This window comes from Protopterus annectens, chromosome 8.part0 (assembly GCF_019279795.1).
Source record: "Protopterus annectens isolate FY-2018-M chromosome 8.part0, PAN1.0, whole genome shotgun sequence".
Classification (NCBI taxonomy): domain Eukaryota; kingdom Metazoa; phylum Chordata; order Ceratodontiformes; family Protopteridae; genus Protopterus; species Protopterus annectens.
The window spans coordinates 804,192,097-804,218,708 of NC_056741.1; the positions used below are offsets into that span (position 1 = coordinate 804,192,097).

At 43.4% G+C, this 26,612-nt stretch overlaps 1 protein-coding gene across 1 annotated transcript in view; it reads right to left on the minus strand.

Annotated features, from left to right (window-relative positions):
* FAM50A (family with sequence similarity 50 member A) overlaps positions 1–26,612 on the minus strand; it is a 575,383-nt gene that overhangs the window by 342,896 nt on the left and 205,875 nt on the right. The window contains exon 6 of the mRNA XM_044080267.1: positions 18,265–18,331. Within this exon, the coding sequence (XP_043936202.1) occupies positions 18,265–18,331 (67 nt within the window). The remainder of the gene's footprint in view (positions 1–18,264; positions 18,332–26,612) is intronic.

Genomic DNA, 26,612 nt, shown 5'->3' on the forward strand with positions numbered 1-26,612 from the left:
GGTAAAGGGGTAACCCCTGAGATACGGTGTGAATAACCAACAATGAAGGTGCTGAAGTCAAACCTCAACAGATGAACTGGTTCAAGCATCTGATCTAATAGCTGTTACCACCAAATTCACGTGGTTCAATACAGATCCTGCATATGGTATCTGGAAAACTAAACTAGCTAAGATGGTGGCTAATATTAATTCCAACTTGAAGCATAACACTGCCATAGGTACTGGATGAGACAAAAGAGAACGTACAATTTTTACTGGACTGAGGGGATTCTGTCAAGAAAAAGACCTGCTAGTCCAGTCACCGTGTTCATTTACCAAACAATTATGTATTTAGGCTTGCTGTGGCCTCACAAAGCTCATGGACTCCCAGGGTGGGAGGGCTATGGAATCCAGAATTTTCTGACCTCCTGAAATCACTATCAGACCACTTTTTTTCTGCATGGCTAGTGTGCTTCTGCTACATTAAGCTGAAAAAACGGCATACGAATCAGGTATTTCAACATTTGAATGGAGAAAGCACAGTCGTGTACACTTACCATAAATGTGCATGTTAACCCTTCTCCAGTAGCTGTTGGAACCCCTAACAGATGTCAATGCGCTCGGGTACAAAGGGAGTCAGTCAACATCATGATTTTAGTTTTTTCTTGCCCCATGACGGTAGATGCATCCTAGGTGGGCCCTCAAGTTAAGGGCCTTTGACAGAGAACCTAAGCAAGGAAAGGGGCAAGAGGAGGAATCCCTTGACTTCAGAAGAAGCTTGTTCCAGCCTACCCTGTAGGCTGAAGGGGAAGGAGGGAGGGAAAGAATACTGCAACTGTGAATACACTCAAACTTGCACATTTTTATTAAGTGTACACAAGTGTATTATGTTCTTCGTGTTTCACTGTTGTAGTCCTGATTTGTGGGAGGATTCTCAAAGCTGAGATGCAGGGTAGAAGGTAGATTAAGGAGAGGAAAGGATGCCCTGCAGAACAGCAGAGTCAAATCCTGCTCTTGACTTGGAAAAATCTCATAAGTGGTAATGTTTGTTGAAGGCATGCACAGATGGCCAAGTAGCAGTTTCCAGGATGCCCTAGGTGGGTACCCCTTTTAGAAAGGCAGCAGCCCTAGTAGAGTGAGTCCTGACAGCATCATGTAGCTTCTTACCATGGTGACTGTAACAAAATGAAATACAGTTAAAGATCCGTTTGAAAATGGTCCGTTTGGAAACTGGTTTTCTTTCAGAACTGGTGGCAAAGGCCACAAACAGTTGGTCTGATTTTCTCAAAATCTTAGTTCCAACAAGACAGTAAAGGAGCTGCCTATCCACATCCAAGTAATGAAGAATTCCTTTCCCTTGGTTTTGTGGATCAGAAAAAAAGGCGGGCAGGTGAATTGCTTGATTTAATAAGTTGTCTGTCACCATCTTGGGCATAAAGGGTTAGTGCTGAGGGAGACTGTCTGGATGGAAGATAAGGAAAGGTTCCAACGCCATAATGACCTGCAGTTCAGACTTTTTTTACAAAAGTGATTGCCAGCAAAAGGGCAGTTTTCCAAGTTAGAAACTTTAAGTTAGCAGAACCCAGTAGTTCTAAACGAAGAAAGGTTAGTTTGCCCAGAACAAAATTTAGGTCCCATGGAGGAGGTGTTGCTTCCTGGGTGGCCAGTTGTGGAGCACTCCCCCTAAGAAACTACATGAAAAGTGGGTCAGAGAAGACAGGAGGCAGAGAAGGAATATGGGCGGAAATGGCAAAGGCACGAATTTTAATGGAGGAGTAAGATAAGCTATTCAACGAGATTAGCCAGGTAAGCTAGGATGGTAGGGCTCTTGGCTAAGACAGGATTGTGCCCCTGTTGTCCACACCAAATGGAAAATCTTATATACTAAGCTGAGTAAGATTTCCTAGTACTGAACCTTCTGGCTTCTTTAAGAATGTCTTGAACCTGCTTGCTTAGAGCAGGATCCATCCAGGAGACCGTGCAATTATCCAGGCTGAGTTTGAGTGTCTGAAGGTTGGGATGCACAATATTTCCCTTGACCTGAGTCAGAAGGTCCACTTTCTGGAGGTAACAGCCATGGCTTCTCATTGGCTAAGTTGAGCAGCAGAGGACACCACTGTTGTCTGGACCAGTCTGGGGCTATCAGTATTACCCTTATCCCCTCTTCCCTTATTTTTAGAAGCACGTGTGGGAGCAGAGGTAAGAGGGGAAGGATAGATGAAAAGGAAGTCCAAGGGAAAGGGAATGCAACTATCTTCCAGGCTGAGGGAAGGTTGCACCTGGAGCAGAATTTTTTCAGTTGAGTATTTTCCCTGGTGGCAAAAAGGTCTATTTGGGGAATTCCTCATTTCTTGACTATGCTGAGAAATATTTCCCATTGCAGATGCCATTCATGGGGATCCATCAAATTTCTGCTGAGGTGATCCACTAGAAGATTTTGTGCACCTGTCAGGTATTGTGCCAACAGGTGCAACCCCAGAGAGTAAGCAGTCTCACAAACCTTGCACTCCTAGGCAGCGGAAAGGGTAGGAGTGAGCACCCCCTGCTTGTTTGTATATCACATGACTGCGGTGTTGTCTGTTTTTACTAACACAGTGCCTGGTTTCCATTTTTTTTTCTGAATGCTACCAGGTCTTTTTGAACTACCATAAGTTCTTTCAAGTTTATGTGTTTGTCTCCAAACTGATTTTTCCACTTTCCCTTGGTCTGGAAGTGACTGAATTGGGTTACCCAGGCCTTCTCAGGTGTCTTTGGTGATAGTTTGCTCTTGGGGGGGATGGGTGAATCTGAAAAGAAGGCACTAGTTCTGAGCACAAGCTCGTGCCCACTATGCAAATTCCTCCTTGAGGCAAGGAATCAGCTTCATCTTGGCTGAGAGGGGCTGCATGTTGGTACCACACATTTTTGAGGTACCACTGGAGTCCCTTTCATGTGTAACCTGGCCAGGGGAACCATGAGGATGCAAGATGCCATGTAGCTCAATGCTCTGAGGAACTCTCTTGCTGTTAGGAATGGTCTCTCCGTGATCTTTATGAAGTACTGTGTCAGGAAAGAGACTTTGTCCAGATGTAAGGCGGCCTTTTGTAGTGAAGAATCCAGGAGAGCCCCCAGAAAGACAATCCTGGTTGAGAGCTCTGTGTTTGACTTGTGATGATTTATGGTAAAACCCAGGCAGGTCACAAGATTCTGGGTAAACACCAAGTCTAAGTGGAGTTTTGAAAGGGTTGTGGCCTGAATGAGGCAATTGTCAAGGTAGAGATAAACTTGGACCCTCTGGTACTGCAAAAGGCAATACGAGAAGTAAAGCATTTTGTGAAGATCCTGGGAGTGGTAGACAAGCCAAAGGGCAGAGCACAAAATTGATGGTGTCTGGTACATGCCCTGAAGCATAAGAAGCTTCTGTGTGATTCCTCTAAAGGAATGTGCAAGTAGGCATCCTTTAAATCCGCAGTCACCATGAAGACCTGTGGGGGTATCATTGGTAAAAGTTTTTGAAGGGTTAAAATTTTGAATGTTGGAACCTGCAGAACGTGACTGAAGCAGACAGGTCTAGGATAGGACACCAAGAGCCTTCATTCCTGGGAACTAGCAACACCCAGGAGTAGAAACCCCTTCCTTTTTGGAGTTCTGGAACTCATTCCACTGAGCCTGGGAGCACAAAATCTGTATTTGGGTAAGAGCCTCTCTCCTTTGGCTTGGGGGGAATGTCTGGACAGCCTGTGCACTTTAACAGCTCTTTGAATATGAGGCTGTAGCCATATAAAATAATGCTTAGAATCCACCTATCTAAGGTGATGAGAGGCTAATTTTCCATGAAAAGGGATAGTCTTCCTCCTTGTCTTGTGTGGGGAGAGGAGAGGAGGGAAGGGAGGTCAGACAATTTCATGGGTGAGCCACTGTTCTCTGCCAGGGGTCTGTGACCTAGAACTTCCTTGTTTGGAAGTGTCCGAAATCCACTGCCTGAGTCTTTGTTGTTGTTGCCTTTGTGTCTTTTTCCTATACGGCTTTCTCTGCTTGATTTTGTATTGTGAAGGAAAGGAACAGTGTTTAGAGGGGTAGTTTATATTGAATTGAGAAGGCTGCACCTGTAGGAAGCCCTTAACAGTTTGCATAGATTTGGCCTTGCTCTCCATCTTAAGTACATCCTCAGCTGAAGGATCAAAGAGGAAATCCTTGTCCAGGGGGGCATCCAAAAAGTTGGACTTGACATGCTCAGGGATGGACTGTTCCCTTAGCTATGCATGTCTCCTGTTAACAGAACCAGTAGCTGCAGCCCTGCTGGATGCTTCCATAGCTTCACAGCTGCAGTGAAGACAATGAATAGTAACTTGAAAGATGGAGTTGCACAGTTTCAGTAATTCTTTGGAAAGATTTTTGTTCTCAATGGTTTTAATTTTTTGATCCAACTGATCCAGAATGGTCCCCTGGTATTTAATCACATGGAACTGGGAGTTGTTGGCCCTCATATCTAAGATGGCAGAGGTATAAATATTTTTGCCAAATTTATAGCCATACTCTCTTTATCAGTGTGTGTGTGTGTGGGGGGGGGGGGGGTTGTAGGAACTAGCTCTGGCTCCTTTGTGTCCTGGAGTAACAAACCTCTGGGTCACCAGAGGGGTTTTTGAAGAGATTTATGAGAGTCCAGAACCCTATAAAACCGGTTTGTTTTTTAAGCGGCTGGAGGAAATGAGTCTGGATTCAAACGGGAATCCAGGAAAACACCATCTACAACCTCTAACACAGGTGGAATGGCAAGAGGTTTGTGCTCTAGCAGGTTAAGGAACATCCTAATCCTTTTCTTGGACTGTGGGTAATCCAGGGCTTCCCAGTGGAAATGCTCCCTCATGGCATGAAGGGCTTTCCCTATATGATATGTCTTGGGGGGGGGGGGGGGCAGAAGCCTTGTTTTTCTCAGAATGAGTCTTCAAAGGAAGTCAAGGAGAGACCCTCTTCAAAACAGATTCCTCCTGGTAAGAATCTTCACCTAATTCAAAAGGGTCAGAAAGGACTTCTGGAGAAGGTTCCCTTTTCCTTTTCCCTGAGGAAGACTCAACAGCGGGTTGCCAGGATCTAACCAGGAAAATTAAATCTTCAGCCAGCCTAACTATATCCTGCTAATAATCTTGTGTGTGGGAGCCAGTAGGCCTAGGCATAATCTAGGAGGAAGAACCCTTCTTAGGGGTAGCTCTCCGTTGGGGCCTAGGTATGTCCGCAACTCAGACACCAGTTTCTCTGAAGGAATGATGCCAAAAGGCAGCGTCACCAGTTAAAGTATATTCCTCTGAAGCAGAGACTTGCCGAGAGACCCCAAACCCAACCAACGAACTAAGTCCTACGTCTTGTGCAGAAGTTTGGGGACCATATGGCATACAGGACTCCGAACAAGTCTCGACAGAGGCCTGGGGCACCACCTCATTCACAGAAGGGGCTGCAAAAGTGCCTCACCTTCTTCAGTGATCACAAACCTGGAAGGACTAGCTGACAGAGTGACTGTCATCCAAGGCCCTAAGCCTGGGTCTTTTTCTTTCCCCCTTTTATGCTTAGGGGATTCAGCCATGGATCAACTGATGCCATCAGACATTGGGAATCTGATGCTATGCTAAGGTGCCTAACTAAAATCTCAGCCCTATGTCTAATAGTCCTAGAGTTGAAACAAACACAGAAAAGTACAGTTGTGTACATTTACCATAAATGAAGATGTTCGAGTGTATTCACTGTTGCAGTCATTACCATTGGGTTATCCTGCTGGCAGGCTACCCTCAGTTGGCCTGAATTCCAAAGTCTAGGTCCGGCGTCGGTTGCTGTTGCCTCTTCCCTGAAGTCAGTGCGCCAGGGGTATATAAGATGCAGCAAACGCCATTTTCCTCAGTTTTTCTTGCCCCAGATGTCAGGTGCCCCCAAAAGGGTAGGCTAAAAATATGTTAATAAAACATGCATGCAGCAAAGTATATATTTTGCCTTCATCTACAAGCAAATACACCACATAGGTTGTATAGAATAGAGAAGTACAAATAAGTTCCAGCAAAGAAATGGGGGATGGCGGGTGGGTAACCTGGACTGCAACAGTGAATACACTCGAACATCTACATTTATGGTAAGTGTACACAACTGTACTATGTTCTTCGTGTTTCACTGTTGCAGTCATTACCATTGGGTTGAATCCCAAAGCTACGGTTGGGAGGCTGGAGCTAAATAGCATTAGGAGAGGCTATAAGGCCCTGCAGAACTGCAGTGGCAAAGCCTGCCCTGGATTTAGAGTAGAGTGGTAAATGATGGTGCTTTGTGAAGGTGTGCACTGAACTCCAAGTAGCTGCCTCTAAAATGTCTTTGGTTGGTACTCCCCTGAGGAAGGCTGTTGCTCTAGTTGAATGTGGTCTAATGCCCTTAGGTACTGGCTTGCCATGTTGTGAATAGCAGAAACTAATGCAGTGGCCTATCCATTTTGAAATAGTCTGCTTTGAGATGGCCTTTCCTTGTGATCCTGCAGCATATGCCACTAGTAGTTGCTCTGTCTTTCTGAAAGCTTTGGTTCTGTTCAAATAGAAGCATAATTGTCTGTGTATGTCCAAAGTATGCAGAATTCTCTCCCCCTTATTCTGTGGGTTTGGATAAAAGGTAGGCAAATGAATACTTTGGTTAAGGGCCACACTGGACAGTACCTTAGGCATAAATGTCGGGTTTGTTCTCAGAGAAACCCTGTCTGGATAAAAAATGATAAAAGGTTCCACAGCCATGAGTGCCTGTAGCTCTGAGACTCGTCTTGCAGAAGTTGTTGCGAGGAGCAGAGCTGTTTCCAAGATAAAATCTTTATATCAGCTGTAGCGGCTGGCTCAAAAGGAGGCAGGGTGAGTTTTTCCAAGACATAATTGAGGTCCAATGCAGGTATTAGTGATCTCCTTGGAGGCCTTAAATTATTTGCCCCTCTGAGGTACTGCCTTAATAAAGGATGAGAAAAGATTGGTGGGCTCTGTATTGTAATGAGCCAGAATGGCAGAGGCATGAATTTTTATAGATGAAAAGGACAGGCCTTTGTCCAGCATCTCAATCAAGTATTGCAAACTCTGAGGAATATTTGGAACAGTTGGGTCAATTCCTTGTGCCTGGTTCCAAGCACAGAATCTCTTCCATTTTCCAGCATAGGATTTTATAGTACTAGGCCTCCTGGCTTCCAAAATGACATCCATCACCGCTTTAGTGAGAAGTGTGTTTTGTATGACTACATTATCAGCCATGCTGCCAGATTTAAGGTCTTGAGTTGGCTGTGCAGGATCTGACTGTTCTGCTGGGACAGTAGATGAGACAGTTGAGGTAAGATCCAGGGCTGGGCATTGAGACAAGTTCCTTAGGATTGGATGCCAGTACTGGCGAGGCCAGTCTGGGGCAATCAGTATCATATTTGGCTTCTCCTGTCTGACCTTTAGGAGTACCTTGGGGAGGAGAGGCAGAGGAGGAAAGACATATACTGTTAAGTTTTTCCAGCTGAAAGATAGGGCATCCACTTTCCATGCTTGTCTGTGAAAAGTCCTTGTGCAGAATCTCTTTAGGTGTCAGTTGTGAGGTGAGGCAAATAGATCCATGTCCGGGCATCCCCATTTCCTTGTTACCATGCTGAAGACTTGTGGATCCAATTTCCACTCGTGGGGATCCATGAGATTTCTGCTTAGTTCGTCTGCCAGAGTATTTATCTTTCCTGGCAGGAATTGTGCCTGCAGATATAATTGGTAAGTCAATGCTGTGTCCCACAAACTAATGGCTAGTCTGCAAAGGGGGTAAGAATGAGTGCCTCCCTACTTGTTCATATACCACATGACCGTGGTATTGTCTGTCTTTATCAGTAGTCGTCCCGGATGTAGTAGGTCCTTGAAGGCTGTCAGGGCATTTTGAACAGCTAGCATCTCTTTTTGATTGATATGTAGATGCATTTGGTTTGCGGACCATGTGTCTTGAATACATCTTCCTGCCATGTGGGCTCCCAAGGCATAATCCGAAGCATCCGTTGTTAATGTATGTGTGGCTGGGGGTAGAGTGAATGGTTGTCCCTTGTTCTGGTGACAGGCCTTCGCCCACCATCGAAACTCCTGTTGCAGGCAGGGTATGAGAGTAACTGCTGTTTCCAGGCTGTGGGAATGTTGAGTCCAAACACTTTTTAGGTACCACTGAAGTTTCCTCATATGCAGTCTTGCATATGGAATTAGTAGAATGCAGGATGCCATGAAGCCTAAAGCCTGCAGAGTTGTTCTTGCAGATAACTGGGCCTTTGTTGTCAACAGTTTGAAATAGGTAGTCAGTTGCCTTTGTTTGTCTGGCGTGAGATAAGCTATCTGGGCAGTTGTATTTAAGCTTGCACCCAGGAATATTATCTCTTGAGAGGTACTAGTTTTGATTTTTGTTCGTTGACTGTGTACCCGAGGCATGGTAGTAATCTCTTTACAAACGCCAGATGCTGTAGTAGAATGTTCTTGTTCTCTGCTTGAATGAGGCAGTCGTCCAAGTAAGGATATATTTGTATTCCTCTTTGTCTGCAGTATGCAATTACTGGTGCCAGGCACTTTGTGAAGACCCTGGGCACAGTAGATAAGCTAAAGGGCAGTGCAGTGAATTGTTAGTGCATTGAGCCAGCTTTGAATCTGAGGTATCTTCTGCATGTTTGCCTGACTGGGACATACAGGCATGCCTCTTTTAAATTTAAAGTCACAAGCCAAGCTTTCTTGCCCAGCATGGGCAGAAGCTGCTGCAGACTCAACATTTTGAATTTTGGAATATCCAGGTATGTGTTTAGAATAGATAGGTCCAGTATTGGTCTCCAGACTTTGTCCTTTCTGGGTACCAAGAACAGTCTGGAGTAGAATCCTTGTCCCTGCTCTTGCTCTGGTACTTGTTGAATGGCCCTCATGTCCATGAGGGATGAGACTTGTTTTTGTGCCTCTGTCCACTGATGTTTTGGCAGGTCTGGCCAACCGTTTGCCCGTGGCAGGGTATGGAAGTGAAACTTGTAGCCTTGTGACACTATGTTTAAGACCCATTTGTCCTAGGTTATTATGTGGCAATTTTGAGAAAAAAGTGCTAGTTTTCCCCCTAAAGGTGCTGCCAGAAGATAAGTGCTTGGCCAAGGCAGGGGGAAGTCATTGGGACTGTTTCCTGTATGGCTGCAATTTGTCTTTTCCAGTTTTGGAGGTAGAAGCACCCCATTGTTTAGACCTGTACGAACCTTGGGGCTGGGATCTGCCTCTAGGGCATCTGTATCTGCCCCTTTGTGACCTGAACCTTGGGGCTGGGATCTGCCTCTAGGGCATCTGTATCTGCCCCTTTGTGACCTGTCTGACACTGGAAAGGACCAATTCTTTGTAGGCCAGTTTCTACTAAATCTGGGAGGCTGTACCTGCAAGAAATCCTTGACTGTTTGCATAGATTTACCTTTGTCCTCCATTTTCTTCAACACCTCTTCTGCTTTAACACCAAAGTATCATGCTGTAATGGATCATCTAATAGTTTTGCTTTAACATGATCAGGCAGATTCTGTTCTTTTAACCAAGCATGCCTCCTAATGACAGAACCTGTAACAGCAGCCCTGCTTGAGGCCTCCAGAGAATCAAAACTACATTGCAAAGTATGTTTCCCCACTTGTTCATGCAATAAATCCTGCATTTCTTTGTTTTCAGCACATTCTAAAATTGTCAAAATATTCTGTTTAAGCAGTGACATAAGATATTGCTGATATTTAAGCATATGGGATTAGAAATTTAAAGCTCTTACAGCCAAGGTAGCAGAAGTATAAATCTTTTTACCCCATCTGTCCAGGGCCCTAGAATCCCTATCAGAGGGGATAGGTTTTTTTTTGCAGTGGAAGCCTTGACCCCTTTGGGACCCTGAGACATGGTTTCTGGGTCAGCAGCAGGGTTTTCATAAAGAAATTTATGAGAGACAGGAACCCTGTAGTATCTGTCTGGCTTAACAGGGGCTGGTGGTAAAGAGTCTGGAGATAGACTACATCATCTACAATGTCTAAAACAGGTGGGATAGCAAGGGGCCTGGGCTGAGGCAATAAAAGGAAGTCTCCGAGCCTTTTCTTGGATTCTGAGTAATCTTGGCTCTCCCAGTGGAAATGCTCCCTCACAGTATGCAGTGTCTCCCCAAAAAAATAATCCTTAGGAGGATAGGCTGAAGGGATAGATTCTTCAGCATCAGAATCCTCATAGGGAGGAATAGAATATTCCTGTTCAGAGGAGGAATCAGAGGAAATGGAAACCTGGTCTGAAGATTCATATTCTGTCTCTTGCCTAGGCCTCTTATCAGGAGGGGGTGGGAACCCCTGATCAAAGTAATTAGGTCTTCGGCCATTTTAAGCATCTGTTTTTTAGGCATGGTGGCCTGTCCAGGAGAATACTACACTTGTTTCTTTGTCTTTAGAGCTGCTTTAGTCTTTGCCTTTGAAGCTGAAGTGGGTTTCACATATAACTGTGTAGGCCTGAAAACACCTTCAGAAGCCGATGCCTGCTCAGCGGCTCCGGACTCATCTGAGGGAATAGTTTCCAAGAGTCCAATACCTTGAGTTTCCAGCGGCCTAGTCGGCTCCACGTGGGAGTCTGAAGCGGCCTGTGGCTCTGAGGTAGCGGGAGTCAGGGGCTGTGAAAGTGCCTCACTGAGAACCGGGGAACCGGTGACAGGCCTAGCGGAAGCCTCGTCATCGGTTTTGGATCTCGGATGCCTGTCCTTTTCTTTTTCTTTGCGCTTTTTATAAACTCCGGTAGACGGCTGCTCCGACGGCATTATATAATTAAATCTTCTGCCAAAGTAATGGAATGCAAAATCGTACTGACGCTTAATAATGCAATGGTTAAATCTAGCACAAAACCGACAACTAGCAACGTTGTGGTCAGGGCCTAGGCAAGGAATACAGTTAGAGTGAAAGTCCTTATGAGGTAGTATTTGCTTCCCACAAGAAATACAATTATTAACTTTTTCTGACATTGGTCTGGAGCAAGAAAAAAGTTTCCCCAACGGGGTACTTAGCTTTAATGAAAACTTCGGATCTGAAATTCGAATTTGAAAATCTCAGGAGTTGCTTTTGCTTCGGGCACCGCGCGGCAAGAAAGACTGAGGAAAATGGCATCGGCTGCATCTTATATACCCCTGAAGCACTGGCGTCAGGGAAGAGGCGACAGCAACCGACGCCGGACCTAGACGTTGGAATTCAGGCCGACTGAGGGTAGCCTACCAGCAGGATAATCCAATGGTAATGACTGCAACAGTGAAACACGAAGAAAGTACAGTTTTGTACCTACCATAAATGTAGATGTCCGATAGGTATGCATCTGCAGTCATAACATATGGGTTGTCCTGCCTCAGGCAGCCCTTCGGTCGGCCGGATTCCAAAGTCTGGGTCTGGCCTCGGCTGATGTCGCACCTTCCCCGACGTCATAGCTTCTGGGGTATAAAGGCATCAGCCGACGCCATTTTCCTCAGTGTTTCTTGCCCCAGATGCCAGGTGCCCTCTAGGAAGGCTAAATTTGGATAAATGTTGAATGTTCCAAACCGTAGCAAAAAATACATACATATATACAAACAAACAAACAAATACACCATAACAGATTCCCCCAGCTAGCTGAAAGAGGGGTAAGCACCCTAGGAATACCACAGGGTGGGTAATCCTGACTGCAGATGCATACCTATCGGACATCTACATTTATGGTAGGTATAAAACTGTACTATGTCCTTCAAGGATGCATCTGCAGTCATAACATATGGGTAGAATACCATAGCCAAACTGGGGGAGGTACTAAGATAAGGATGGTGTAGTTAAGATCCCCTGTAAAACTGCAGTTGCAAAGCCTGCTCGGGATCTGGAGTATAAAGGTAGATTATAATGCTTGGCAAATGTATGCACGGAGCTCCAAGTAGCAGCTTCTAAAATGTCTTGGTAGCCACCCTCGAGGGAAAGCTGTAGTGGTGGCTGTGGCCCTTGTGGAATGAGGCCTGATATGTTCAGGAGCTGTCTTTCCATGAAAAGAGTAGCAAAACGAATGCAATTTCCTATCCATTTTGAAATTGTCTGTTTGAAATTGCCTTTCCTTGCACCCCAGTTGCATAGGCTACAAAAAGTTGGTCAGTTTTTCTGCTGGTTTTAGTTCTGTCCAGATAGTAGCGTAGTTGTCTGTGTGTATCCAAGGTGTGCAAGAGTTTCTCTCCTTTGTTCTGTGGGTTAGGGAAGAACGTAGGCAAATGAATGGCTTGGTTCAAGGATACCCTGGATACCACTTTTGGCATGAAAGTTGGATTGGTTCTCAGAGACACACTATCCTGGTGAAAAATAAGGAAAGGCTGCATTGCCATTAATGCCTGTAGCTCGGATACTCTTCTTGCTGAAGTGATTGCCAGAAGAAAAGCAGTTTTCCAAGATAAAAACTGTAAGTCTGCTGATGCTGCTGGTTCAAAAGGAGGTAGTGTTAATTTTTCCAGCACAAAATTGAGATCCCATGCAGGTAGAGGGGGTCTCCTTGGAGGTTTAACATTTTTGATCCCTCTCAGAAATTGTCTGAGTAGAGAGTGAGAGAAGATAGGAGGATCCATATTGTATTCTGCTGAAATTGCTGAAGCATGAATCTTAATGGAAGAATAAGACAGGCCATTGTGGAACAATTCTGCTAAGTATTCTAGGATGTGTGCTAGGTTTGCCACTGTAACATCTGTGCCCTTTGATGTGCTCCAAATGAGGAATCTCTTCCATTTAGCTGAGTATGCCTTCCTTGTGGAGGGTCTGCGAGCCTCCAGGATAACGTCCTTGACCCTCTGAGATAAGACAGTTTGGTATGGTTTTAAGCAATTTTCCAGGCAGTTAGTTGCAGAGTTTTCAAGTTTGGATGCAGGGTCTTGAAATTGTTCTGCGTTAGAAGAAGAGGCCATAGGGGTAGAGGCCATGAGTTCGCCTGAGACATGTTTTTCAGTAGCGGATACCAGTGTTGTCTTGGCCAGTCCAGAGCTATTAGTATCGCCTTTGGCTGTTCCCCCCTGATCTTCAGAAGAACCTTGTACATCAATGGGAGAGGTGGGAATGCATACACCATTAGGGCATTCCAGCTGAAAGAGAGAGAGTCCACCCTCCAGGCTTGTGGGTGGTATGTCCTTGAGCAGAATTTCTTCAGTTGGTGGTTGAGAGGGGAGGCGAACAGATCTATCTCTGGCAATCCCCATTTCTTTGTTATGAGTTTGAAGATGTCTGGATGCAGCATCCATTCGTGAGCATCCGTGGTAGTCCTGCTTAAGCTGTCTGCTAGTGAATTCTCTTTTCCTGGTACAAATATGGCCTGCAGCTGGATATTGAGATTCAGGCCTAGGTTCCACAGATCCATTGCCATCCGGCATAGAGGGTAGGAATGCATGCCTCCCTGTTTGTTTATGCACCACATGACCGTGGTGTTGTCTGTCGTTATCAGCAGATGTCCTTGCTGGAGGAATGGTTTGAATGCCTCGATTGCATGCTTCACTGCCAGCATCTCCTTTTGGTTTATGTGCAAGTTTAGCTGTCCTTGAGACCATAGGCCTTGGATACATTTGTCCTCCATGTGTGCTCCCCATCCTAGGTCTGAGGCGTCCGTGGTGATAGTCTGCCTTGGTTTTGGTTTCTTGAAAGGCAACCCTCTGTTGGACTGGCAGGCCTGAGCCCACCACAGGAATTCCTGTTGAAGGCATGGAATGATTGGTATCATGGTTTCTAGACTGTGTCTGTGTTGAGACCATACATTCCTTAGGTACCATTGTAATTTTCTCATATGCAGCCTGGCATGTGGGATCAAGATTATGCATAGATGCCATGAAACCCAGGGCCTGCAGGACTTTCCTTATAGTAAGTTGAGTTTGTCTTGTCAAAGTCATGAAATAATCTGGAAGTTGTTTTTGTTTTTCTTCTGTGAGAAAAGCCATCTGAGTTATTGTGTCCAGATCTGCACCCAAAAAGGTTATCCTTTGGGATGGCACTAGTCTTGACTTTTGGATGTTGACTGTGTATCCCAAGGCCTGTAGCAGGTGTATGACATAGGCCAAATCCTTTATCAATTTTGTCTTCTTGTCCGCTTGTATTAGGCAGTCGTCCAGGTATGGGTAGATTTGAATTCCCTGAAGTCTGCAATGTGCAATTACTGATGCCAGGCATTTCGTGAATACTCTGGGCAGTAGATAAGCCAAAGGGTAATGCTGAGAATTGATAATGCTCTGATCCTGCAAGAAATCTGAGGTGTCTTCTGCAATCTGGTCGGATAGGGACGTGCAGGTATGCCTCCTTGAGATCTAGAGTCACCAGCCAAGACTCCTTGTCCAACATGGGAAGAAGTTGCTGTAGGGTCAGCATTTTGAATTTTGGTACAATGAGATATGTGTTCAGTGCGGACAAGTCGAGAATAGGCCTCCATTGGTTTTCTTTTCTTGGTACAAGGAATAGTCTGGAGTAAAATCCTTGGCCTTGTTCCATAGATAGTACCCTTTCTATCGCTTTCATCTGAAGTAAATTTTTGATTTGTCTTAAAGCCTCTGGCTTCTGATTTGGTGGTAGGTTTGGCATTCCGCTCCTTTTTGGTAAAGTGTGGAAGTGAAACCTGTATGCTTTGTCTATTGTTTGCAATGTCCATGTGTCCTTTGTAATGCAATGCCAGTTTTTGGAGAATAAAGCCAGCTTTCCGCCCAAGGGAGCTTCCAGTTGCTCCCTGGTAGGCAGAATCAGAGTCAAGTCATTGTGTCTGTCCTGTGCTAGTGGTTGTAGTTGCAGCTGTGGCAGTACTCCTCTGGTTGGCAGGCTGCCACTGACGGCCCCTATAGGCACCCTTTGATTGACCTCTACCTCGAGGGCGTCTATTCCTGCCTCTCTGAGCTCTGGAGGTGTCTGGAAAGGACCAATTCCTGGAAGGCCAGTTTCTGCTGAACCTCGGAGGTTGGACCTGTAGAAATTCCTTTACTGTCTGCACAGATTTTGCTTTTTCTTCCACCTTCTTTAGAATTTCCTGTGCAGGGGAGCCAAATAAACTTTGTTTCTCCATTGGAGCATCTAGGAGCTTAGCCTTGACATGGTCTGGCAGGGATTGCTCTTTAGCCAGGCATGCCTTAATTACTGCCCCAGTCATAGCTGATCTAAATGAAGCCTCCAGTGCATCATAGCCACATTTTAAGAAATGATTACTGACCTGCTGAGAGTTGTGTACCAAATCCTGAAGGGATTTACGGTCTAAAGGTTCAGGAGAAGAAAGCTTCTTATTCAGCTGATCTAACAAATATTCTTGGTACTGTATCATATGGAAATGACAGTTTAAAGCCCTGGCAGAAAGAGTAGCAGATGTATAAACCTTTTACCCCATCTCTAATGCTCTAGACTCTCTTTCAGAGGGTGGGGATTTTGGCAGTGGCAGCTGCAACACCTTTTGGGCCCTGTGAAATAGTTTCTGGATCTGCAGCATGGGCTTTGTACAGGTGGAAGTGAGAATCCGGGACCCTGTAATATCTGTCAGGTTTGGCAGGGGCCGGAGGAAGAGAATCAGGTGCAGAACTAACATCATTATACACATCATCAATTACAGTTAGCACTGGTGGTATGGATAAGGGCCTATGCTGGGGCAAATGTAAAAAAGTCCTTAGCCTTTTTCTAGAATCAGAAAAATCCTGACCCTGCCATTGAAAGTGTTCCCTCATAAGAGTGCAAGGTCTCCCCAAAGGAAATTTTTTCAGGAGGGGAGGCAGAAGGGATAGAATCTTCAGCATCTGAATCCTCGTAAGGAGAACAGGCCCCTTCCTGATGGTCTGACAAATCAGATCCATCCGTGGAGTAATCAGAGGAGACAGGTTCAGAGGGTTCAGTCCTAGGCCTTTTGTCTGGTGGAGGTTGGGAGGCCCTGTCTGGGTGAGGTTGGGAACCCCTAATCAAGGATATAAGGTCCTCAGCAAGACTGAGAATCTGAGAACTTGAGGAAGGCCTCTGAGAAGTAGATTTGGCAGGTAAAGCTTTTGAAAGTTTGGCAGCTTTAGCCCTGGAGAAGGCCTTAATAGACATAGAAGCTGGGGGCCTAGCTGCCCCACGTGCAGGTGTAGAAATGTCCAATGGAATGGTGTCAGACAAATCTTGAGCGCTAGCTTCGGTAGGGATTTCTGAAGCCGACTCAGCCGGGGCCTATGTGGCCTCGGTTGTCGGAGGTAAGGTTTCTGTCGTAGGAAGAACAGAGGGCTCGGTTTCAGCCGAAACCGAGACACTCGCGGTAGGCCTAGCCGTGGTTTCAGCAGAAACCACGAGCCGCGAGTGTCGGTCCTTTTCCCTGCGTTTTTTGGCCAAATGCATAGTCAGAGTCTCCGACGGCATTTTATATGCAAAAGCGGATCCGAAAAATTATTCTGCAAACTCCGACCGACGTCTTGAGTCCGTCGGTTGAAGGAGGCACAGGCTAAACAAGCTGATACGTCGTGGTCTGGGCCTAAGCAGGGAAGGCAGTAAGAATGGAAATCCTTATGAGGTATTTGTTTCCCACAAGTTAAACAATTATTTACTTTGTCTGACATCGGCTGAGGCAAGAAAGAGTCCCCAATGGGATACTTAGCTTTTTTCGAAGTATTCGGTAGCAGAAATCTCTGGATCTGACCACCCGGCACTTGCGAACAGCTTCTGCTTCGGGCACTGCACAGCAAGAAAGACTGGGGAAAATGGCATCGGCTGATGCCTTTATACCCCAGAAGCTATGACGTCGGGGAAGGTGCGACATCAGCCGAGGCCAGACCCAGACTTTGGAATCCGGTCGACCGAAGGGCTGCCTGAGGCAGGACAACCCATATGTTATGACTGCAGATGCATCCTTGAAGGACATCATCTGCAATTAGGCATGTCATGACCTGGGCCATAACAGGTGACAAAAAAATTAATGTAGTCTCTATGTGGAATCTGTTTACCACAACAGAGACAATTACTGACTTTCTCTAACATTAGTCAAAAAGTATAGAAAGGATTCCCCAATGGAGTACTTAGCTTTTTAAGACTTCTCTATGGTGTGGACGAACCAATGCACTGACTGGAACTCTGCTTCAGGCTCTGACGGCAAGAAAAGACTGAAATCATGATGTCGGCTGACACCCTTTATACCACAGCATACTGACATCATCAGGGCATCTGCCAGCTGTCAGAGGAGGGAGATTTTAATCTGGTAGTCGGGATGGCCAAGAGCTTTAGCAGCAGGAAATCCCCACAAGTCAGGACTGCAACAGTGAAACATGAAGAACATCTGCATGTCTTTCCTCCGAGGGCTTTTTCTAAAGGGCTGCTTCCACTAATACGAAGTCAGTGAAGGAAGCCTTGCTGCAAAACAAATCTATCCTTTAGGGAGTAGCAGAGGATGTTATCCTGTCACCTAGGTTTAGGTTCCATAACATGCAGTTCTCATCATGTGTTACTTACTACCAGTGCTATCACTGTCAGTAGGGAAGTAGGCAGGGTGGAATGCAAAGTTTCCTGTAGAATTTCTTCTTTTCGGGGAGGAGGGGTTGGAATGGATTTGCCACTAAATGCCACTGTTGTTTCAGGCCCTAGTATCTACCTAAACATGGGGTTGTCAAGGGATTGATGCATCCCTTTATCCAGAGAAGGGGACTCAGATGGTAAGCTCAAAATACTTTTTTTTTTTTTTTTTTTTTTACATTTTTTCTTTCTTAGGACACTTGGAGGGACTCATCCAAATGTGCAGGAAAGGTCTCTGTTCCAGACACATGGGACTGACTGCTGATCTCCCTCCCTCTGGACAAGGAAAAAAGAAGCAAGATATGCAGTTGAGGAGCACTTCGGGTTGCAATTAAAGTGGATGCGGACTCCTAGGGTTCTACCAACAGAATGGGTTGCACCTGCATCATCTTCTGCCCTCTAGCTGCTGAACACAGATACATGGTATATGGACACTATCTCCCAGTCAACACTGAGGCCCAGGAGGTAACTTAAGGGCTGGGTCCCTTATAGTGTTGTATTCCCTCAACTCCCAGCAATTAAGCAGTCAAATTCTAATCTACCTACCGGACAACCATTTTATCAATATTTAGTGCGCAGCTTCCAGTCTAGTATTACAGAACTTTAACAAAACAAATAAGGGGTTTAAGGCTTTCAGAACTTTGGGTACGCGAGTGCATTGGGGAAAGGGATTAAGTGAAAAAAACAGACTTATGGTTAACCACAGAAAATTATAAACAATGGGAAGGAACCTCCAAACAAAACGAAGTATTCACAGGGAGACTAACAACATTAGGGATTAACAAATAAATGTATTATAGACTCTAACTTACTTTTAATCTTTTCCTGCTTGCGTTCCCACTCCTGTCGAAGTTCTTCCCGTAGACGGTTTTCTTCTTCCTGTACACAAAAGAAAAGCCTTCAAAAATCTAGAGAGGTATCTAAATTGGCATTAAAACTATGTTCATAATCACAGTTTATTTAAAAACTTGCAGAAAAAAATGTAATGCATTCCAGGAGGGAAAAAAGTCTGTAGGAGCAACAATGAGTTAAAGGGTAGCCCTACATGTCTACCAGGTGGTCACAGTCAGTTCTACAGTTAAGGAAGTGTCATGGTAACTCAAACAGGAAGCAAATACCTACATGTGCCTGCATATACATGTATATGAATGTATTCACATACACACACACACACAGGGAAAACTAGTTGTACTGGAATGACTAGTCTTGATAGTAGCAAACGGAACATTAAAATACATCAGTGTGCCAAGCAGCCACAGCCCTTAAGGCTGAATAACACACCTGATACTCTTGTTATAGGTGACTCTATTGTCAGACACACTGACGTCCCGCTCACCAGGCTGAATAATGAGAAGGTCATGGTGAGCTGCCTGTCGGGTGCTAGGATCAGACACATAACGCAAGCACTCAGGTCACTCCAAAGCAAATACAAATATGACTCAGTCATTGTACATGCTGGTGTGAATGACCTGAGACATACCTCCCTGGACTACATGAAAAGAGACATAGAGGAGCTCTCTGATCATGTAGCCCAGGCTGGTATGACCCTGACCTTGAGCAGCATCTTACCCTCACCTAGAATGATGCCACAGTACAAAGACAAAATGATCGATTTTAACAATTGGCTAAAATTTTGGTGTCATTCAAAGGGGATCCAGTGTCTGTCAGCCTGGGATGACATGCTCGACAAGCCACGTTGCTTGGCTAGGGACGGCTTGCACCTGTCACCACTGGGCTTTTGGATATTGACAAAGGCTCTTGCCACCCCATAGTGCCTTTTTTAGGCAAGGCTCAAAAGTCAAACCCACCCCATAGACAGCACAAGGAACAAGAAACTAAGGGTAATGCTGCTAATCGCCAGAAGTCTTAACCTCAAGATGCACGCTAAGCTCTCCTCAGTATGGAGAACATCGATATCTGTGCAGTGACAGAAACCTGGTTCAAGGCTCCAGAGAGCACCCCAGCACTACCAGACTATACCTCATATCATGCTTTTCGGCCCCAAAACCCAGACCGAACCACAAAAGGAGGGGGAGTTTCCATATTTATCAAGGATATCCACACCTCCAGGTTAGTGGCATTGCACGAAGTATCGGAGAACATCCGTGTGCAACTAACAGTGGGCAAGACTGCTTTTCAGTTTATAGCATCCTACAGACCACCCTCTCAAAGTCAGGAATCCCATTCGGCTTTCCTGAAAACATTGGAGAACATGAAGATCTCTCCGAACACCATTATATTGGGCGACTTCAATTACCCAAACATTGACTGGGAGCACTACTCAAGCCCCAGCACCTTAGCCCAAAGATTCCTGGAAATTATAAACTCAAATGCTATGGAACAACTAGTCACCACTCCCACAAGAGGGGACAACATACCAGACCTGATCATTACCAACATGGGGACTCTATGCTCCACACCAGAAGTATATCCCTCATCGGTAAGATCAGACCATAAATTAATTTCACTGGATGTCCACATCCCGAACCCATCCCCAGCCCAGAAAACCACAGTGAAAAACTTCTCAAAAGCGAACTTCTCATTTCTCAAAACCGAAGTGGAATCCTTCAAGGTCCCAGGGCCAGTGGAAACTACGGCCCAAACTGCAGAATCCTACATAAATGCATTCTACGGACATCTCCAGGAATGCATGGATCATGCTATCCCAAACAAAACCAAGACCCAATCATCCAAAGGCAGGCATCTAGTCTGGTGGACCCCTGTCATAAATAAACTGTACAACAGAAGGAGGAAGCTACTACATGATAGAGCAAAATCCCTAATAGGGAAGGCATCTCTGATCAGTACTAGCAAAAAATTACGATCCCTCATAAAATCCTCCAAGGCCAGCTTCGAGAGAAAAATTGCACAGGACACCAAAGACAATCATAAGGCTTTTTTCAGTTATGCTAGAAACCTGGGATGCAAATCCCAGACTTGTTCGGAGTTTATTCTAAATGACAAAAAATACACTGAACCCACAGACATCGCCAATATCCTTGGCAGACAGGTTCAGTGCAAACTTCTCCACCCCAAAAGAGCAAGTATCTATCCCAGCAGAGGGCTGCCTCCCAAACATCTCAGATGCTCAGGTGAAGGCTGCCCTCTCCAAAGCAAAAAACACTGCTTCCATGGGACCAGATGGCGTCCCAGGTTGCGTCCTACATGAACTACAAGAGGAACTAATCCCTCAAATAAAACAGCTATACAATCTCAGCCTCACTACAGGATATGTGCCCACAGAATGGCGTACAGCAACAGTGGTCCCACTCCACAAAGGTGGAGCCTCTACGGATCCTGGAAACTATCGCCCCATAAGCCTGACTAGCTTAGTCTGCAAGGCTATGGAGAGGATCATCATGGAGCTCATAAACAAATACATTGGGGACCTACAGACACTAGATCCTACCCAGTTCAGCTTTGTCAAGGGCAGATCCTGCCTTTTGAACCTGGTTGACTTCTTTGAAACAGTCACCAAAGCCATAGATGAAGAGAAGGTAGCCCACACAGCCTATCTGGACCTTGCAAAGGCATTTGACACAATACCCCACTCTGGCATCATAGATAAGCTATCCAGCTTAAATATAAACCCCTATGTCACAAGATGGGTCGCAAACTGGCTCAAAGACAGAACCCACAGAGTGAGAGTTGCTGGAGCCATGTCAGACTTGAAACCGGTCACAAGTGGCGTCCCATAGGGTTCTGTCCTGGGACCACTCTTGTTCAGTATATACTTTTCCGAGGTACAGGCAAACGTGGGAGGACTATGGCTCACCAAGTTCGCAGACGACTGCAAACTGGGCGCCATAATTAACTCTCCAGCTGACACAAACATCCTTCAAAAAGGTCTCACAGAGACAGATAACTGGTGCCAGCGCCATGGTTTAAAGCTAAATGCCAAAAAATGTATAGTCATACCCTTTGGCAAAAACAATGTGCCCACAAATTACCACATAGGCGGAAACCCATTAAGTACAGAGAAAGTTATTAGGGACCTGGGGACCCAAGTTGATAGCAATCTCTCCTTTGAAAACCACATTGCCAAAGTGGTTAGAAAGACCTTCTACATAGCCCTGAAAAAATTACATGGAGCTGCTTACTGCTTGGTGTGATGGATTTGAAGTGTTCTTAAGACACTCAGTCTTGCTGGCTGGATTCTGCTAAAATTCAAAGTCTGGTTATATTTGCATTCACAGTCTGTTGCATACAGAAACTTGCAGAATATACACTGATGAGAGAATATACTTTGCAGCATCAACTTTAGAGAGCAGTAACAAATAACTTTTTATAATAAACCAAACGGAACCACGTTGCAGCTTAAAAGTACTGTTCCAACTTTACTTCTCATATAGTACAGATGATGTGAGAGATATAACATTTACCTTAGGACTTGTGTCCCTACCATACCTCTAACATAACTGGATTTATACAGCTCTTTATATACAGTTTTAGTCCTGTAGAAACAATACTAAGCTTCCTTGTTTAACAATGTCTTGTAAGAGACCAGCTTTTCTGACAGTGTGAATATCCTGTAACAGTGTCCTGATGTCCATGTAGAAAACATATTTTGAGGAAACACATTGTTCTGTATTCTATTTGGATCTGTGTATATGAACATATGTTCTTGTGCCAATGCTGATAAGCATATCCTGTTTTTTATGCAGAAAAACATTTTTTTGAGAAAACACATCATCAGAGATCAGCTTTTCTGACAGTGTGAACATCCTGTATTTTATTTGGATCTTTGTATAAAACATCTGTTCTTGTGCCATATCCTGTTTTTCCATGCAGAAAAACATATTTTTGAGAAAACACATTGTCACAGTGTCATAAACATATCCTGTTGTTTTAGGAAACATATTGTGTCCATTTTTTATATGCAGAATAACATGTCAGTGTTCTTTAAAAGCAGATTTTGCATTTTTGTTCTTGCATACATCCTGTTTGAGTCTGTAAGGGAAAAATGTCCATTCAGCAGATTCCTTTTCCAAGCCATGGTAATTTAGTATGGATGCTGATTACATATTACTAAACTCTATTTCTACATTTAAGCAAGCTTTATCTTATACATTATTTATGTTGCATAATTGCAGCAAAATTACTTTCAACCTTAGTATATTGTTGAGCACACTCTAACAATTCCGTCTTTTTATTTCAAACTAGAGAAATAAATTCAGCATTATTTGGTAATACTTTTTCATTATGACAATTAACAACAGTAACTTGACTAGCTTTTGCTAAGCAGACTTTAATACATGTAAATAATATGCAATCAAGCATTACAATAACAATAAAAGAAATTAAAAATACAGTGATTTTTCCTGTCCATCCTGTAAATAGATTACTAAAACATTCACTCCAGTCATCATTCCAGTTTTTTCTAGTATGTTGAGACACTTGTGCAATCACTTCTAAATGTGCTTTTACAGATTCTGTTTTGTCTGGAATAAATGTACAACATTGTTCTCCTATTAAAGCACATGTACCCCCTTGTGATGCTAATATGTAATCTAATGCCATTCGATTTTGCAAAACCATAGTTCGTATTGCTGTCATTTCGACAGTAATGTCAAGGACTGCATTGAAAGTGGCATTTGCCAATACCTCAACTAGTTTAGATAGTTTTCTCAGTTCCCAGATGGCTTTTGCAGCCCCGTACCAAGGGAAAATACCTGCTCCAGAGATTACATCATCTCCTAAATCCATATCTTTTAATTTAATATAATCAAGATTTTGATGATATATATACGTGATGCATCTAAGGTGTCTACTGGATTTTCTGGACTTTCAATTACAGGTAATATATCCCTTTTTTTTTTTGTATTCCTAATGTTTCCTTTTGGTAACTCTTTTACATGATGCATTGCTGGTACCACTAATCCTATATAACAGGTGCCATCCCATCCCTTTGGTAACCATTTATAAGCATATTTACCACAGATGTAATATAACCCATCTGATAGAGCAACACTTCTATTTACCAGACTGCCATTTACTTGCCCCATAGTAGGAGTTTTATCATGTACAACTGTAAAGTTTTTATCTGTTTTACTTCTCCAATATGTAATATTAGTTTTACAGTCATTTTGTCATTTTGTGAAAATGAAATACTGCTGTGTCACTTAATATTAACTGACCCTTAATTGGTATTAAAATAGGAAAACCATGAGAAAATACTCCACGTACTGGTATGTGGTTGTGAAAATTTATCATTTCAATTGTTTGAATACAATTGCTATTACCCACTGGAACAGTTCCATTTTGTTGAAAACATGTGATCCCCTGTACTATAGCAGATAACTGTACTCTTGCTTTACATAATTGTACATTTATAACTTGATCTCCGGTTTCATTTATTAACACTCTCCAACTACTAAGAGAATTTAGTGGAATAGGTATTAGAGGCATTACCCCTGTTATTTTTGGTATTAAACTACATACCCAACAATTAGAAACATTCATGCTTTTTCATACCAACATTGTCTTGCTAAGAAAGTGTTAAAAGATGGTGACCAGTCTTGTTCATTTTTCCACATTTCTTTACTCTCTCTCTTATGTAACTTTACAGTTTGATTAACAGGTTGTAAGTATAATTTAATACTAAGCAATACAATAATAGTTAGTATAATAGCTATTATCAATTTAAAAAAAACATCCTTTAAATAGAAATTCCATTGTTGAATCATTTTGCCTTTGGTCATCCAAACTGGATTTCCAAAAGGATGCACTTTAAACCATGTCAATTTCATTAGGGTTTTCTCTGTTGGAAACCTACAAAAGAATATATTTAATCAGATTTACATTGTTCACTATTTTTTATCATTCTTAGTTGATCTTTATGTACCAACATTGTTCTGTTTTTCTTTTTCCTTTGATTTTGTACACTAATGGTCCAATTTGTTCCACTACTTCAAAAGGGCCTTGCCAATTGCTAGCCCATGGTCCTTCCATTTGGAATGTTTTACCAATACTTTGGTTCCACAGGGAAGGTTTTCTTCAGCTGGTATTATTGGCACCTTTTTCCATAGATGGAACGCTTGCTCCCTTGCATTATAGTCACATATACTAGTAAGTTGTTTTAGCCATTCCTGATGTTTGCTAATTTCTAGCATGGGCCTACCATTAGGTAAATCTGGATCAAATGGTAATTGTATGGGCATTTTATGCCTGTCATTATTTCATATGGGGAAATACCTGTTTTGCTGTTTGGTGTTGCTCGAATACCCATTAAAATACCAGGCAGATGATGTACCCATGTATTGCCCTTTTCCAAGCATGCCTTTTTAGACGTTCTTTTAACGTCCGATTCATCGTTCTACAATGCCATTAGATTGTGGATGGTATGGTACATGAAACCTTTGCTGTATGCCTAACAAATTACACATTTGTTTAATGAGATCACTAACAAACTGTGGGCCATTGTCTGACTCTATAACCCGTGGCCATCCCCAATGACAGAAAATATTTTTCCATAAGGCTTCTGCTGTTGCCTTTGCTGTCATGGTTTTGGTAGGAATTGCTTCTACCCATTTTGAAAAGACGTCCACTACTACTAGTAGATATCTGTAACCTCCCTTTGTTGTTGGTAATGGACCTGCATAATCTATTTGAACTGCATACCATGGCCCATCCGCTGGCTGTACTCGATGTAACTGAGGCCTTTTGCTTTTAGCATTTACCTGAAGACAGATTAAACATTCTTCTATAATCAGTTTGCAGACCTTTTTTAAATTTGGGTTCCAATACTTTTCTTTTACAACTGCCCATAACTTATCAGTTCCTATATGGCCCAGTATTTGGTGATTTAACTTGACCAACTGGCGTGCCAACTGAAATGGTACATATGGCAACTGTAACCCTTTGGAGGTAGTGTATGCATAGTACTCCTTTGGTGGTATACCTGCCAATCTGCACTAATCTGTTTCTTCTTTTAAGCCCTGTTGTTTTTGTATATTTACAAGGTCTTTCTCTATTGACTCTTTATCTAGCTCTTTTAAGACACTAACTTCTACATTGGCATACTCATATTCTGGAAGTTCTTTTCCATTTTGTGCTGCTTGTTTGGCCAAGGTATCAGCTAACACATTTAATCTGTAAGTTTCACTGGTTGGCTTTTGATGTGCTTTTACTTTTAAGATGCTATACTGTCCTTGTTATTTTGACATTGTTATAACTTTATATATGTCTTTTAATACTTCAGCATGCCGTAATGGTTTACCTACACTATCCACAAATCCTAGTCTTACCCAGGTTTCCATATGTAGTCTTAAAGAATTTACTACATAAGCACTATCTGAAAAAATGTTAATAGGATTGTAATACTTTAGCACATACAATACTGCCTCCAGTTCAGCTCTTTGAGCTGACATATGCCCTGGTAACTTGATTAGTTCAGGAGAACCCAATTGTGGATTCTCTGGAACTACGGCAAATCCTGTCCAGAATCTGCCTTGGTCTCAATATCGTGCTCCATCCACAAAGATGGATGGCTTAAAGTGATCAAAATCAGATGCTAAAAATTGCACCTCAGGTGACATTATCTTTTCTAAACAGTTATGCTGTTTTCCTTCATATCCCATATGGTTTGACAAATGGTATTTATCCCCGGTCTGTATATTAACAGTTTTCATTCCAAAAAGTGCCATCCATTTTGCAAAGACTGCCTGACTAATACCATCTGTAATTTTATTCATTTCAAAACTGTCTATCAAAGCTTTTACAGCTTGATGTGGTGTTTGTACTATAATGCTGGAAAATACGGTCAAATATTCAGTTTGTTTAATACTCCAGTAAATGGCTAATAACTGCTGTATACATAGCTGGTAACCCAATTCCACTGGAGTCATCTTTCTGCTAAAGAAAGTGACTGGGCGTAATGTTTTTTCCATTCTGTTGTCACTACCATGTGGCCATTCCTGTAGTAGTACCACAGACAGTGTTTTTTTTTTCCTGCTGCTGCTTGTAACACAAATGGTAACCTTGGAGTGGGCGCTATTAGTTCTGTAGCTTGTGCTAGTTTTATTTTTATCTGTGAAAATGCCTCCTCTTCATGAGATCCCCACACTAAAAAGGTGGAGTTCTTTTGTTCATGTAACATTTTGTATAGGGGAGCAGCCACGGCTGCATAATCCTCTATAAATTCCCTATTGTAATTCATGAT